The following is a 14,557-nucleotide window of genomic DNA, read 5'->3' on the forward strand; positions in this document are numbered from 1 at the left end:
AATAAATTATAATTTATCATTAATATTTAACATTATTAAAAGAAAAACATCAGTTTAATGCGTGAAAGTATTTAAAAATAAATTATATAATTTTTTTTTAATCATTCCTAAATTAATTTAATTTAAATAAATTCTAGTAGTCTTAGGGCGGAAGAAAAAAAGCGGGCGGTAATGGGACCTGGGAAGTTAGAGGGAAGGAACGTTACGGAGGGAAAGCGAATGAGGAGGGGGAATATACCGGTGGAATATTTTCCATTACTCGTGTTCTTTTTTTTTTTTAAGGGTCCACAAATATTTTTGATAGTTGGTGTGAACTGTGAAGTCGCTGCATATAAATACCCAAACAAACAAGTCCTCCCACCATGTTCTAAATCTCACAAGCTCTCCCTCGTTTCCTTTCCTTCTGGATTTCTCCTCTTTCCTTCTGGATTTCTCCCTTCTTTCTCTTTCTCTGTTTCTCCGTAACGACGAGAAAAAAACAAGAGGTTAGTGTCAGAAACTTCTCTGTTTGTATAGTACATTTTCTGTTCTGATTTGATCGTTCTTGTTTATAAGTTCCTTCTTTCATGCAAAACAAGACAATAAACACAATTTTTTTAATGGGTTTCTTCTTTATTTCGTGCTTCTTTTCGCTTTTTTAACTCTTTGTAGACTCCGAAGCTGACAGTTTTGAATTTACTATTAAAGAAATGGGAAATTTTCTTTCTTTCTTTTAGTTAAAAAAGTTCTTATATATTTTTTTTAATGATTTAATTTGGCTGTTTGTTGATAAAGGTCATAGTTTCTTAATGAAGATTGAATAATGGAAATCAAAGTTCACATGTAGTCTGTAGATCCTCACCCGTAAAGAATGCCATCATCAGCGATCTTGTCTTGAATTTCTTCATTTCAGAAAAAATATAGAACTCTCCCCCTGATTCTAGGATCTCATTTCTGTTCATTCTAATCTCTATCCAAATAAATTTTCTATTAAAATAAAATCAATACTTGGTTACCCAATAAATATCTGAATCCATTTTTATGGTTTTTCAATGTTTCATCTCTCATAAATAGATATTTCTGCACCCTTCTCTGCTTTTCTCTCTTGAGTCCTGAAATTTTCTTTCTTGCTATAGTAACTAGTAAAGCTATTTCGCATTAGGCAGACTTGCCATTGGAAAAAAAGAAAAAAGAAATAAACCCATTTCTCCATTTATTTCAACCTTTATTTGGTAAATATTTATGGAGGATAATTTAAGAGATTTTTTTCCCATTTTCTTTACCACCATTAATAATCCAAACCAACTAAAATAGAATTACTTCGTACAAATAACCTTCTTCTAATTTTCTTCTTAAAAAAAGAAAATTTTCATCCTTATCATGTTCAAATGATCTTGTAATTTGGATTTTGAATTAGCAGTATCACTGAGTTGTGAAGAGTATGGCTGGCTTTCTGTGCATGAACTTGTCTAAGTTAATGATTTTTTTTTACGCCCTTTTACTCTTACAGTTATCAAGGTCAAAGAAAGTAGGTACCATTGTTGTCTGTTAATGTGGGTCGTTTCTAGGATATTTCCTGTGTCTTTTACTCCAATTTTCAGGATTCGCTTTTCTAGAAGATTATCTCAACTTTTTATTCTTACTGAGAAATTTGTCTGCGACTGAGAAATTTCATAAAGGTTGCTGTTTCCATCCAATTTTTCTTTTTGGTGCAGCTACTTTAAGCTATTTTCATATGAAAACAAGATTATAATTTTTAGATTTCTTTTTTTGTTTCAACCAGTTTGCTCATAAGTCTCCTCATAGCAGATTAGGAAGCTAAGTAGCCTCATAGATTTTCAAAAGTGATAGAGAAAATAGTGGAGCCGTTGGACCTACCATTTTCAGCTCTTTCTGCAAAGCCGTGTAGAGAACTAATGTTGTGTTCACTCTCTAAATTTGGCCAAGTGTATCATTTAGAAAACAAATATTAGGATTATTTTCTTGATTGTTTTTAGTAAGAATTTATTCATTATAGTTATTTTTCTTTAATTTTCGCAGATAAAATAAAAAAAAGAAAGAAGAGCTTCTGCTTGAACTAGCCATGGCTAAGGACTTACAAGTTCTTAATGCTCTTGATGTGGCTAAAACACAATGGTACCATTTCACTGCAATTATCATTGCTGGAATGGGCTTTTTCACAGATGCTTATGATCTCTTCTGCATCTCTCTCGTCACGAAACTGCTCGGCCGCATATACTACCATGTTGATGGTGCAGAGAAGCCTGGAACTTTGCCTCCTAATGTATCAGCTGCTGTTAATGGTGTAGCATTTTGTGGAACTCTTGCGGGGCAACTCTTTTTCGGTTGGCTCGGTGACAAGATGGGGCGAAAAAAAGTCTATGGCATGACTCTTATGCTCATGGTGATATGCTCAGTTGCCTCAGGTCTCTCTTTTGGTCACAATGCTAAAGCTGTGATGTCAACTCTTTGCTTCTTTCGGTTCTGGCTTGGTTTTGGCATTGGTGGCGACTACCCACTTTCCGCGACGATCATGTCTGAATATGCTAACAAGAAGACTCGAGGAGCCTTCATTGCTGCTGTATTTGCTATGCAAGGTTTTGGAATTTTAGCAGGAGGTATATTTGCCATAATTATATCATCTGCATTTCGGGACAGGTTTAGTGCTCCAGCTTATGAAGTTGATGCACTTGCCTCAACCGTCCCACAGGCAGACTTCGTCTGGCGAATAATTCTAATGGTTGGTGCACTTCCTGCTGCTCTTACATATTATTGGAGGATGAAGATGCCTGAAACTGCTCGTTACACAGCCCTCGTCGCCAAGAACGCGAAACAGGCTGCTTCTGATATGTCCAAAGTTCTGCAAGTTGATATTGAAGCTGAGGAGCAAAAGGTTCAGCAGCTAGCTCAGGATGAAACCAACTCATTTGGTTTGTTATCTAAAGAATTTCTTCGTCGCCATGGACTTCACTTGCTTGGAACAACCACCACTTGGTTCTTGCTTGACATTGCATTCTACAGCCAAAATCTATTCCAAAAAGATATCTTTAGCGCAATTGGGTGGATTCCTCCTGCCAAGACTATGAATGCTCTTGAGGAAGTTTACAAAATTGCAAGAGCACAAACGCTTATTGCATTGTGCAGTACAGTTCCAGGTTACTGGTTCACAGTGGCTTTCATTGACAGAATGGGAAGATTTGCCATCCAATTGATGGGATTCTTCTTCATGACAGTATTCATGTTTGCATTAGCAATTCCTTACAATCACTGGACACATAAAGAAAACCGAATCGGATTCGTGGCGATGTACTCATTAACCTTCTTTTTTGCAAACTTTGGACCTAATGCCACCACATTCGTCGTGCCAGCCGAGATTTTCCCGGCAAGGTTAAGGTCTACTTGCCATGGCATATCTGCTGCGTCTGGAAAGCTTGGTGCTATAGTTGGTGCATTTGGGTTCTTGTACTTGGCTCAGAACAAGGACAAGGCCAAGGCTGATGCAGGGTACCCTGCAGGCATTGGCGTGAGAAATTCACTCCTTGTGTTGGGTGTAATAAATTTCTTAGGAATGATATTTACTTTCTTAGTCCCTGAATCGAAGGGAAAATCATTGGAAGAGTTGTCTGGTGAGAACGAGGAAGATGATCAACCTGAAGAGCAGAGTTCTTATAATGACAGGACAGTTCCAGTTTAGAAGCCAAATTCTGTCGGAATAATCCTCTACAGGGCTTCTTGATTTTTCTTATGTAGTAGCAGTTTCTTCCCAACTCTTTCCTTAAATTGTATCTAGTGTAGTAATTTTCTGGTGGAATTGTTGTAAGTGTTATTCACCGTGGCTTGTTCATCATTTGGTGCAATGTGCAAGTTCACAATCTTGTGTTCATTTTTCAAATGAATAGAGAATCTTTTGCAAGTTAATTATTTAAAAATAGAATTTAATTAATTAAAAAAAATTCCAAATTGTTGGATAATTAAAAATTTTATAAATTAAATAATAAATGAATTCTTTTATTTTAAATAAGAATATTGACAAAAAAATAATTAAATTAAATTAAATTTTTATATTTCAAAGATGAAATAATAACTCTATTAGGCTTAAAGAGCACTAAATAAGAGCAAATAATAATAATAAAAAAAAGTCATATACATACACCGATAACCTGTAAGAGTATATTCTTTGAAGCAAAAGAGTAAGAAAATATTCCTTTTTTTTTTTTAAATTAGCAAGAGAATATTCATTAGCAAGAGAATATTCAATGGTGTGAATGATAGATATAACATAAACACATTTATTGCCGCTCAATTATTTTTTTGGCAATTTAAACATTTACATGCGTATAAACATGATTAGTGTTTTAAAATTTTTATATTCGTGCTGTGGATAAGTGCATCCGAGTAAGTATGAGAAATCAGGTTTGAATCTCCTACTTTCCATTTTAAAAAAAAAAATAATTTTTATATAAAAAATTAAGTAAAAAAATTATATAAAAAAAATTAATTTTTAAAATAATATTATGATTATAATGTATTTCATAAATACAATAAAAGTGGAATTACAAAAAATAATAAGAATTTGATCTTGTAAGAGAATGTTCGAAATTTAAGTATTTAAGCTACATATTTCAGACAATATGCATGATACGATAATGATATTAATTTATTTATATTATAATTATTATCATTATTTATGAAAATAAACATAGTATTTATATTCAATTATTAAATAAAAGAGCAATAATAATTAATTTTTTTAAATAAATATTAAAATATATCGTTAAAAAAATTTATAAGAAATAACCTATAAAATTTATTTTGTGCCGCTCTATAATACTGTAAATACCACTCTGAATTACGTTTTCAGAGAGTATTGTCATTGAGTGGATATTTCAGAGAACACCACTCAGTGCCATTTTTAAAAATATAGCGTCACGTCAATTTGTCGATAAAATGCTGCTAATAATATTTTAAGATTTCAATTAGATATTTAATTTAATAGTAAATATATTTAAATAAATTTAAATTTTTTTTAAATTTTTCCATCTTTTTATTATCTTTTAAAATTCTTTTTTATTAGTATTTATTCTTTTTGTAAGCTCCATAGTCATCTCGTTTCACTAAATTCTTTTTAAATGGATTTTAATTGCGAGTAGATTTTGTTTGAATATTGCAAATAAGAGGGCTAAAATTTTATATCATGAATGTTTTAAAAGAATTAACTTTTGTTAGGAATGACCAATTTTTAATTTATATTAGATGAAAGGTTTAACTTCATGAATATTTGAGAGTTGAGGATCTAGGAAGTTAAGCAGGGTGAGATTAAATTTAATTGGCTGGTTTCACTTTAATCTAGTTTGGGATTTTAGGGTTTGAATAGCTCTTCAATCACAACTTCTTCAAATTTTCGCGCGAAAAATGGATCATGAAGGTAAAATTTTCCACTCTCTCTCTCTCTCTCTCTCCCTTCTTTTTTTTTTTTTTCTCTTGTCATAAGCACTTTCTTTTTTATTTGATCAATAATAGGGCAACGAGGTTCTTCAAACCCCTCTGCAATGCTCACTTCTCTCCTTAGCAAGAGAGCCAAGCTTCAAAAGGAGCTTCGAAAGATTGAAAAACAGGTTTTTTTGCTTTATTAGGGGTTGCTGAGATCCTAATTGCCATTGTTCCGGTTGCGATTTTTTTTGGCTCAATATAGCCTTTTTCCTTTATATGATCGTTAGCTACTTTTATGTTTGAATGTGTGTATACTTTTCTGTTACGTTTATGGGTGTTGGAGATTTTGTATCCATCCTTGTGAACTACTTTAATCACTTTGAAGTTTTAGCCATCATGGCTAAATTTTTTTTGTTCTTTCAGTTATATGTATAAAATTTCATCTTGATTTTCTTTTTAAACTCGAATTATCATTTGGGACACAATTTGACCTAAGGAATGCTGCTAAGAATCGAAGTTTTACCCGGCTGGAGATTTAGGAACCTGGGGATTAGGATGTCAATGGTCAACTTTCAAGAAGAGACATGTTGTGTACCTTAGTTTTTTGTTGTTTAATCATGGACTTTTTGTTTGGCTTCTTGCTAATTGATTGAAACCTGGTGGACATTAGCTAAGTATTATGCTCTTTTCCATTTGGTAGATGTAAAACTGTCTGAAAAATTATTTGTAGTGACTGAACAAACTTGAGATTACAATAATTTAATAGCTAAAGTATGTATTCTACTTTTTTGTGTACTTGTAAACAAGATGGCATGCTCCTTCCCATCTCCATTCTCTTCCTTGCTCCACAAGTGGCTAATTTTTTTTCCTCTTAATTTCAGGTCTATGATATGGAGACAAATTATTTACAGGATCCAAGCCAGTGTGGCAATGTATTGAAAGGTTTTGAAGGGTTCCTATCTTCATCTAAGAATACTGCACTGTATGGAGCGGCTATTTAAATATTTACCCTCTTTGATGGGAATTGGTGGTTTATTATTTGTCTGTGTTGAATTATAATCAGACTTGCCTTATTCCATAAATTGGTATACTGAAATAGGAATTTATGCTAAGAATTTTATCTAGCTATAAAATACATGATTTGCAAACTTAGGTTATTGAGTGCTTTATCAGTTATTGCTTGACAAATATCTTCTTACACTAAAATCCCCATGTTCTGCATTTCTGTGTTTAACTTTATAGGTTAGTGGTATTGCTTCCACTATGTAGTATTCTTATCTGGAGAGGGACCAAAAGTCTGGTTTCTACAAAGCATTTACTCTTTCATGTTGTGTGGTTTAACACATTGATATTCTGCTAAAATGTTCTGCATTATAAAATTTTAGCATCATAGAATATAGGTTTTCTTCCCCTGCCGAGGGCATCATCTTAGGTTGTAGATCTTCCTTCAATAATTAAATCAACTCATTGCATGTTCCTTTGCATTTCAATACAGGAATATGTCATGAAAATTGGAGTTAGTACCATTATTTCTCCCATGCCATGTAATTAAATAAGCTTATGTAGGTTTTTAATCCGTCTTAGTTTTAGTGAAAAAAAAAGAATCTATTAGAGAGTTCCTATGTTCAAGTTTATTATTAGTCATGACGGAACATTTTCCTTTGAATTATTTGTTGTTTGGCTTGAGAAAGGGGATAATTCCATCTGTCAAATCTGTGGTTAAGTTATTCTTCCTTACATTTGTTCATGTTGAATCTAGGGAAGACAAAAGAACCTATGTATATTAATTAGTCACCTATTGCTTGAAAGGAAACATCTTGGTTACGTGTGCAAATACTAAAGCTTTTACGTGCAAATCACTTATAGACTGGTGGATCATAGATGTTAAACGAATTATAGGGTAGATGGCATATTTCAATTGAAATAATTAATTTCAGCTATACAGGATGTTATGTATGTGATAGAGTAAGAATGTGATACAAAATTCTCAGTGTTGGATTCAGTTGGATTATGGTGTTATTCTCTACAGCTGACATGAGTTTCTTCAAAAACTGCAGCTTGAAGCGGTCTAGGAAGTTCCAGCCTGAAGATAGGCTCTTTTCATTATCTTCCGTCTCCTCGCCTGCAGTATGTACTCTGTATCTTAAATGTTGCACTAGTAGCACTTCCAGTGTTTTTGTTTTCCCTCTTCTCCTTTCATCTTCAATTCTGGTATAGTTAAGGGAACAAATGGTTATATGAGCATTTAATTTTTTTATAACTGAGATGAGAGAAAAGAAAAGAACCTGCTGGATTTGTCTATCAGTTCATGCCAAATAACATTGTCTTCAAATTAGTCTCATTTTTATTCAATTTCTGGTGCATAGCTATATCAATGTCTCTTGTAACCAGAGGCATTATGTTGGTAACCTGTTTTTATGCTCGACCACAATCATAGTAACATCTATATATTACATAAAGGAGTGCTGAAAATTTTATTCAACTTTTCTTCCCAAATTTTGATCCGCTACGAAGTTGTCTAATGTGTTATTCACAATTCTCTTGCACTCTTCTTTTCCCCTTGTCAGGCCGAAGAGCTAGCAACTGGACGAGATGGTAAGTCTGTAAATGAGGATGCATAGACTACTTTCTTCATCAATAGGAGTTCTTTCTAATGTTTATTTGCTTTTGTGCTTAAATTGTAGATGGGAGATCAGATTGTGGTGTTGGTCGTCCTAAGGGTGGAGGAATATACGCAAATGGGCAGTAAGTATATCATAATTTAAAAGTAATCAGCATACTATCTAGAATATAAATCATACATATGTCTAATTTATCGTCAGAGGAAAACCAAAGAAGGGAAGAGGTGGACTAAGAGAAGCCAAGAGAATCAGAGCCTCAGTTGATCCAGATTTTGACTATGATGATGATCCTGATTTGACATTCTGAAATCACCCTGACCGGACGCTATGGTGGCGGACCTTTGTATGATCAAGAGGTTCAAGCAAACAGAGCTTCTATCAATGCTGCTAGATGTTAATGCTACATGAGGAAGGATCAGTTGCTCCTCTTTGTTACAACTGTTTCTTTTCTCTTATTTATTTATTATTTTTTAATGTAAAGGATGACAAAATTTCACAGCCTCATCTATGCTATGTCATAAACGATTAAGCAAGAACAATATTGTCTGTGAACTTGCAAGAAATAGCACTCTATGTGATCATGTTGAGTGATGTACGCGATTGAGGGATGTGCAGTACAAGTCTTTTTTATTGCAGAGTAATTGGTTGGACAAAAATACCCTTGTCCAGAAGAATTGAAGTAAAATAAATAAACAATTGATGTCCAGGAAAACAATTACTAAATATAGAAAAATGTATTAATTAATTATTTAATTTTAAAAAATATATAAAAATGCACGTGAAATTTTAAAAATTTATTAATTAATTTAACTATTAAATATAATAAAAAATTTAAAATGCTGAAAAATTAATTAATAAGATATTTTTATAAAATTAAGGAGTTAAATAATAAATTTTTTTTATATTATAAAAAAATTAATTAATAAATTTTTTAAAATTTCAATATATTTTTTAAAATTAAATAATTAATTAATAAATTTTTCCTATTATAAAAATTAAATAGCAAATTCAACCATGTAATCTTGTTACTTAACCGAATTTAGAGCGTTGAAAATCGATTTAAAATGGTTGCGGTTACCCTTTCTCGCAAAACTCGATTGAGTTTCAGCCGAAGAACGAGACTGTTCAAACCAAACGACGTTCATCTCTCTATATTGCCCTTACGCGACGTTGTTTCCTCCGAGATCCCCTTTTGGCTCTCTACTTGCAGCTGCTTCCATTTTCGCTGTCATGAACTTATTGGTTTGTATATCTTATGCACCATTATGGCAATTTCTTTCCACTCCTTTTTGCTTCTTTCTGCTTAACCTGCTCCCTTTCTATTCAAAACTAGAACAAAATTAAGATGCAGAAGGAGGAGCCAAACAAGGCACCGCCTGAAGTGCCAGTGTACTGGATTGAAGCCTCCGATTCTGTCTCCCGCCACTTCTCATTTCAGCCCGATGGTCGACTGTCTGTGAGTCTTTTACTTGTTTAAATCATCTCTTTCCATTGACAATTTTGCGAACATGTGGCATGCCTGATAGTTACACACATAAAATTGTTAATTACTCCAATTTTTACTTAAAAATAATCGCATTGTCGAGTCGGTCTTCGCTTTTTTGGAAGTCGCGTTTGCTTCTAATTTGCTTAGCTCGGTTATGCTTGGTCTTCTTGATTGTACTTTTGAACTAGTTGGCTGTGAGTAATTGATTGGGAAAGTAAGGAATGCTCGAAGGAAGAATTTTTGCTTCTGAGAGGAGATTAAAGAAACCCAAAGATAGATGAGTGACAAGGAATCATCTTATTAGTAAGAGAATTTTTATTTTATAGCCTAGCTCATGTACTTATTATATAGCATTTAGTAGGCAAGTAATGAACTGAGAATAAATATGGCCCATCTATTGCTTTTCTTTTGACAGGAATTTATTTTTACCTAATTCTCTCCTTTGAGTTTTAGGCTAGAGGTGGTCAGCACCAGTTGTGTGGTCTCTAATGCTTGTCTGATGCCATAACCATTTTCTAGTTGTCCATATTTGGTTATCAAATTTGTGATGTTGTACCCTTAATGGGATAGGTTTCAATGCTACTCATATATTTTTATGGAATGGGTAGCCCAAATTAATAATAGATTGCAAAAATTGACTACACAATTATCTTTCAATTGATACTCTGCTTAAACTTTACAATATTTCTAGAAGTTTGTCATTGAATTTTGAATATGCTTTCTTAACTTGTTTGTATGCGTAGTCACTATCTCTCTCTCTCTGACCCCTTCCATGTTGGAACTGTGGTGATAATAGATGAAGGTAGTTGATGATTCAAGATCAATACTTCATCGGATTATTGATTCCTTTCAGAATAAATTTTTTCCCTCTGGATATCCATACAGGTGAGTTATTTTTTTTAAATCTCCGGAAGCAGAAGCTTGCCAGCAGCCTGGCAACACAAAAAGCTTGATAGCTTTAGTTTCTGTTTTTTAACTAATGCAGCGTGAATGAGGGATACCTTAGATACACACAATTTCGGGCGCTCCAGCACTTCTCCAGTGCAGCATTGTCTGTCCTTTCAACTCAGGTCTTATTCCAATATCTATAAAGCATCTACAGATCACCAGAATACTATTCTAAATCATTTTAGCCAGACTCCATTTTTATGATAGGCAAACCACAGTTTTAGGTCTCTGAACTTTTATTTTTATTGAGTCTCCATAGTTTTATTTGGCCACTTTGCATCCTTAGACCTTTGACATTTTATGGTTTTGCACATTGTTTCCTTTTTCTTCCTAATGTATTTTAAAAAAATATTTGTAAATTGGCTTAACACTGTTAAATAAATAGAGAAAAATAAAGTGCAATAAGCATCTTCAAGTCCCTAAAGTTTTCTTCTCTCTCGCTTTTTATTATGGAGTCCCCATAGTTATTTTTGGTCAATTTGCATTCTTGGATTTCTTTTTTCCATCAGTTCCTAGACTTATATCCTTTTTTACATTGTATTCTTTTCTAATGGATATAATAGAGAAAAAAAAATTGACTTAGCACCCTTTGAAAATTATATATATATAAGGGATTCTCTCTTTTTAAATTTATTGCTAAATGTACTCAAAATTTTGTTGATTGGACTTTAAATTTTCATAGTCTAATTTTTTCAATTTATAAAAATTCATAGCATAGTTAACAAAATTTAAAGTACAGTCAGCAACATATGTGATCAACTTTTACTTTTTTTTTTAATAAATTATCAATAATATAATTAATTTGTGTTTAATTGTTATGATTTTTAGTTAAGGTGTCCAATAGGTTAATCTCAATTAATATAGGGGTGTAAATATATATTCGTCCTACTTCTTTCTCTGCAAACCTCAGTATCTTCTACTAACCGGAATCCCTCCATTTTATTTCCTACAAAATTTCCCCTCCTTTAAATTCTCTCTCTCTCACTCTCTCTAAGCAACGAACTGAAACAATAAACCACGTTAAGAGACCCAAAAATGAACCAAGCAAATTGAAGCAAGATAATAATAATACTAATAAATAAATTAATTAATTAATTAACAAAGCAACAGTTATAATTTTGCATTTTTTGCATCAAGGCTTCAGCATTTTCATTTCATTATCGACTGAAAATTAGCAAGAAAAGGATCCAACAATCTCAACAAATAGATAGACAGAGAGAGTCAGAGAGAGGACCTTTAACTTTTTAATTGTAATTTTCTTGCCTTGTGTGCCTTAAGTAGCGCTTGTGCTACATTCTCCTAACTTCCCTTAAGAAGGATCAAATGTAAAGGACTTGAATGAAAAAAAAAAAAAAAAGAACAAAAGAAAAGTTTGGGGACTTGAGATGTGTTTTGCCATATTTTGGATGAAGTTGTCAAGATTAGTTATTCCTCTAGATACATTTTATGAATACCAACATCTTGATTAATTGTTCATAAGTTGCCTTTTCACAGTCTCTAGTCTCTTAGATGTAGATGTAGCAAGGTTTACATATATATATTCCGAAAGAAGTGACAAATACATTGTGGGAATCATTTCTGTATGTTCTTACTGCTTTGCAGTCGCTGCTATTTGCTGCAGGCTTGCGTCCTACGCCTGCACAAGCAACAGCTGTAAGCTGGGTAAGTTTTGTATCGGTCAAGTGATCAACAAATGTTTAGCCTAATTGCATTTCTTTAGAGATTTTTTCTGTTTATATTGATGAGCAGGTACTGAAGGATGGGATGCAGCACGTAGGAAAGCTAATATGTAGCAATTTGGGTGCTAGAATGGATTCAGAACCAAAACGTTGGAGAATACTAGGTTTCTTGTTGTTGGGGACTCCCCTCTCCCCCTCTTTCTCTTGATATTATGCTATAGTTTCACATTTTATTGAATGTGAGCTGGAGTGGCCTTTTAAGTCACGTATTAATTTTATGAGGTCTTTAACTATATGGAGTTGTCTCTATTCCAGCTGATGTGCTTTATGACTTGGGAACTGGCTTAGAAGTGCTTTCTCCATTGTGTCCTCATCTTTTCCTTGAGGTGGCTGGACTCGGTAATTTTGCAAAGGTCTGTTTTTGGCTTTTAACGACTTTATCTGGATTAAAATCAGAATGCTAGGTTAGCTTTTAGGAATTTGTTGGGTTTCTTGTTCTTGTTCTTATTTTTATTCTTCATATCTGCGATTAATCCTTCCATGGTTGCTGAGAATGTGCTTTCCGTTCTCCAATGTCTCTGTACTCCTTCCTTTTACCCTTTCCTCTATTTTGATTTTGCTTTCCTTAAATTTTATAGGGGATGGCAGTAGTTGCAGCAAGAGCAACAAGGCTACCTATATATTCTTCATTTGCTAAAGAAGGCAATCTAAGTGATCTTTTTGCAAAAGGGGAGGCCATTTCAACCCTTTTTAATGTTGTTGGAATGGGAGCAGGGATTCAATTAGCATCTACGATTTGTTCATCAATACAGGGGAAGGTATGAAGTCGCACTTGGTTTTGAGAGAGCTATGGTTTCTTTTGTGTAGGAGACGTTAGTTTTACCTTGTATGCTCTCTTCAACTGGCGTATTTGAATGGAGGTTAAAATTCATTTTGATTAACTAGTATATACCATGAGATTTGGTCAATTGTTTGCTTGTTTTCTGCAAAGGGACGGAAGAATAATCTTTTATTTTGGGCTTACAATATGTATGTCCTGATTTAATTAAAATTCTAATCAATTTTGACCTTCTAGTTGTAAATATTTTCTTGCAGATGATTGTTGGACCTCTTCTTTCTATTGTACATGTTTGTAGTGTCATTGAAGAAATGCGAGCTACCCCTGTCAATACACTAAATCCTCAGAGGACAGCAATGGTTGTGGCTGATTTTGTGAAGGTTTATTTTAAACCCTCAATAGTATGTTTGTACATGCTTTTTTACTTCCGCATGCTTAATTTTTACAGTTGCAATTCAATCCAGAGTGGAAAGATATCAAGTCCTGCTGATCTAAGATACCATGAAGATCTCCTATTTCCTGGGAGACTTATAGAAGATGCTGGCAATGTGAAAGTGGGACGGGCTTTGCATAAAGTTTTTACGCCTTCAAAACTTCGTGAAGTAAAAGATATATTCCAGGAAGAGAAGTTTCTTTTGAACGTTGGAAATAAATGGACTGATATGGTTCTAGAGCAAAATGCTTCAGGCGAAGATGCATTGAGGGGATGGTTGGTTGCTGCATATGCTGCAAGCATGGATAAGTCTTCTCATGGGTCTAGCACTGCTGTCCTGCAAGATGCTTACTTGAAAATGAATAGCTCATTTGATTCATTCTTGTCTGAACTGCAAGCCAAAGGGTGGCATACTGATCGCTTTTTGGATGGAACAGGTAGCCGTTTTGCATGGTAACATTTTCTAGATTTGAATGATAGTCAGTCGACTCCTTCAAGATAGGAAGGTTCTTTGTTTAAAAAAAAAATGAGTAGGGCAGCAGGTTAAGATGGTTACACCAAAGAATTGCCTTTCATTCAGGAAGTAGAATTGTGCAACTATGTTGAACTATTTTCCATACCCTTGTCAATTCATGATTGTCCTAACCGGCTTTTGCATATGAGTTATTGACTGCTGCTCGGGCTTTTGTAATTGTAAATCTGAAAGGAAGAAGCCAGGAGCCTGACCAAATTACTTGTGGAACACCAGCATTATTGGATTCAGTTGTTTACTTGGAAATTGCAATGTAATTTTATATATCTGGATTAATCATTCAAATTTTACATGGATAATATGTTTCAATTATCGTCTGAGATTGGGCTCCAAATCTATATGCATGTACTGGGAAGAAATAGGCCTAAATCGGATTATATGAATCCCTAGCGTAAAATAATAATGAAAATTTGGCGAATTGCCTTTGCATTTGCATATGTACTTGACGTTGGAGGTGAAAGTTTTGATGTTATGCATTTTTTCAAATATTGTCGTTATGTAACCAAGTGTTACTGTTAAGAGGATTAATATCCACGCTTAAACCACACAACGACAGGATGAGCAATCCCATGAGTTGAAAATTGACGGAATAGACTAAATCTTGCACTGGA

The 14,557-nt window shown here is 33.6% G+C and overlaps 3 protein-coding genes across 6 annotated transcripts; all 3 read left to right on the plus strand.

The window, feature by feature from the left end:
• The first annotated feature begins 311 nt into the window (after positions 1-311).
• On the plus strand, positions 312-3,897 carry LOC110628575 (inorganic phosphate transporter 1-4). The gene is made up of 2 exons (XM_021775321.1): positions 312-485; positions 2,020-3,897. The coding sequence occupies exon 2, from the start codon at positions 2,063-2,065 to the stop codon at positions 3,671-3,673; it is 1,611 nt and encodes a 536-aa protein (XP_021631013.1). The 5' UTR covers positions 312-485; positions 2,020-2,062; the 3' UTR covers positions 3,674-3,897.
• A 1,244-nt stretch (positions 3,898-5,141) lies between these two features.
• LOC110627923 (chromatin modification-related protein eaf6) lies at positions 5,142-8,668 on the plus strand. Its single transcript, XM_021774323.2, has 7 exons — positions 5,142-5,404; positions 5,500-5,594; positions 6,291-6,391; positions 7,467-7,536; positions 7,977-8,004; positions 8,094-8,154; positions 8,232-8,668. Exons 1-7 carry the CDS (start codon positions 5,392-5,394, stop codon positions 8,335-8,337), a joined length of 474 nt encoding a protein of 157 aa, XP_021630015.1. The 5' UTR covers positions 5,142-5,391; the 3' UTR covers positions 8,338-8,668.
• Positions 8,669-9,085: 417 nt separating this feature from the next.
• LOC110627469 (protein root UVB sensitive 2, chloroplastic) lies at positions 9,086-14,264 on the plus strand. Of its 4 annotated transcripts, none has more exons than XM_021773794.2 (10): positions 9,086-9,272; positions 9,364-9,486; positions 10,313-10,401; positions 10,502-10,586; positions 12,067-12,126; positions 12,214-12,307; positions 12,459-12,556; positions 12,782-12,961; positions 13,239-13,361; positions 13,446-14,264. In XM_021773794.2, the coding sequence occupies exons 1-10, from the start codon at positions 9,261-9,263 to the stop codon at positions 13,869-13,871; spliced, it is 1,290 nt and encodes a 429-aa protein (XP_021629486.1). In that variant the 5' UTR covers positions 9,086-9,260; the 3' UTR covers positions 13,872-14,264. The 4 variants fall into 4 exon arrangements, with proteins under 4 accessions (XP_021629486.1, XP_021629488.1, XP_043805084.1 ...); XM_043949148.1 differs by having other exon boundaries at positions 9,247-9,272; positions 9,364-9,819; XM_021773796.2 differs by lacking the exons at positions 10,313-10,401; positions 10,502-10,586.
• The last annotated feature ends 293 nt before the right edge of the window (positions 14,265-14,557 follow it).

This window comes from Manihot esculenta, chromosome 12 (genome assembly GCF_001659605.2).
Source record: "Manihot esculenta cultivar AM560-2 chromosome 12, M.esculenta_v8, whole genome shotgun sequence".
Lineage (NCBI taxonomy): Eukaryota > Viridiplantae > Streptophyta > Magnoliopsida > Malpighiales > Euphorbiaceae > Manihot > Manihot esculenta.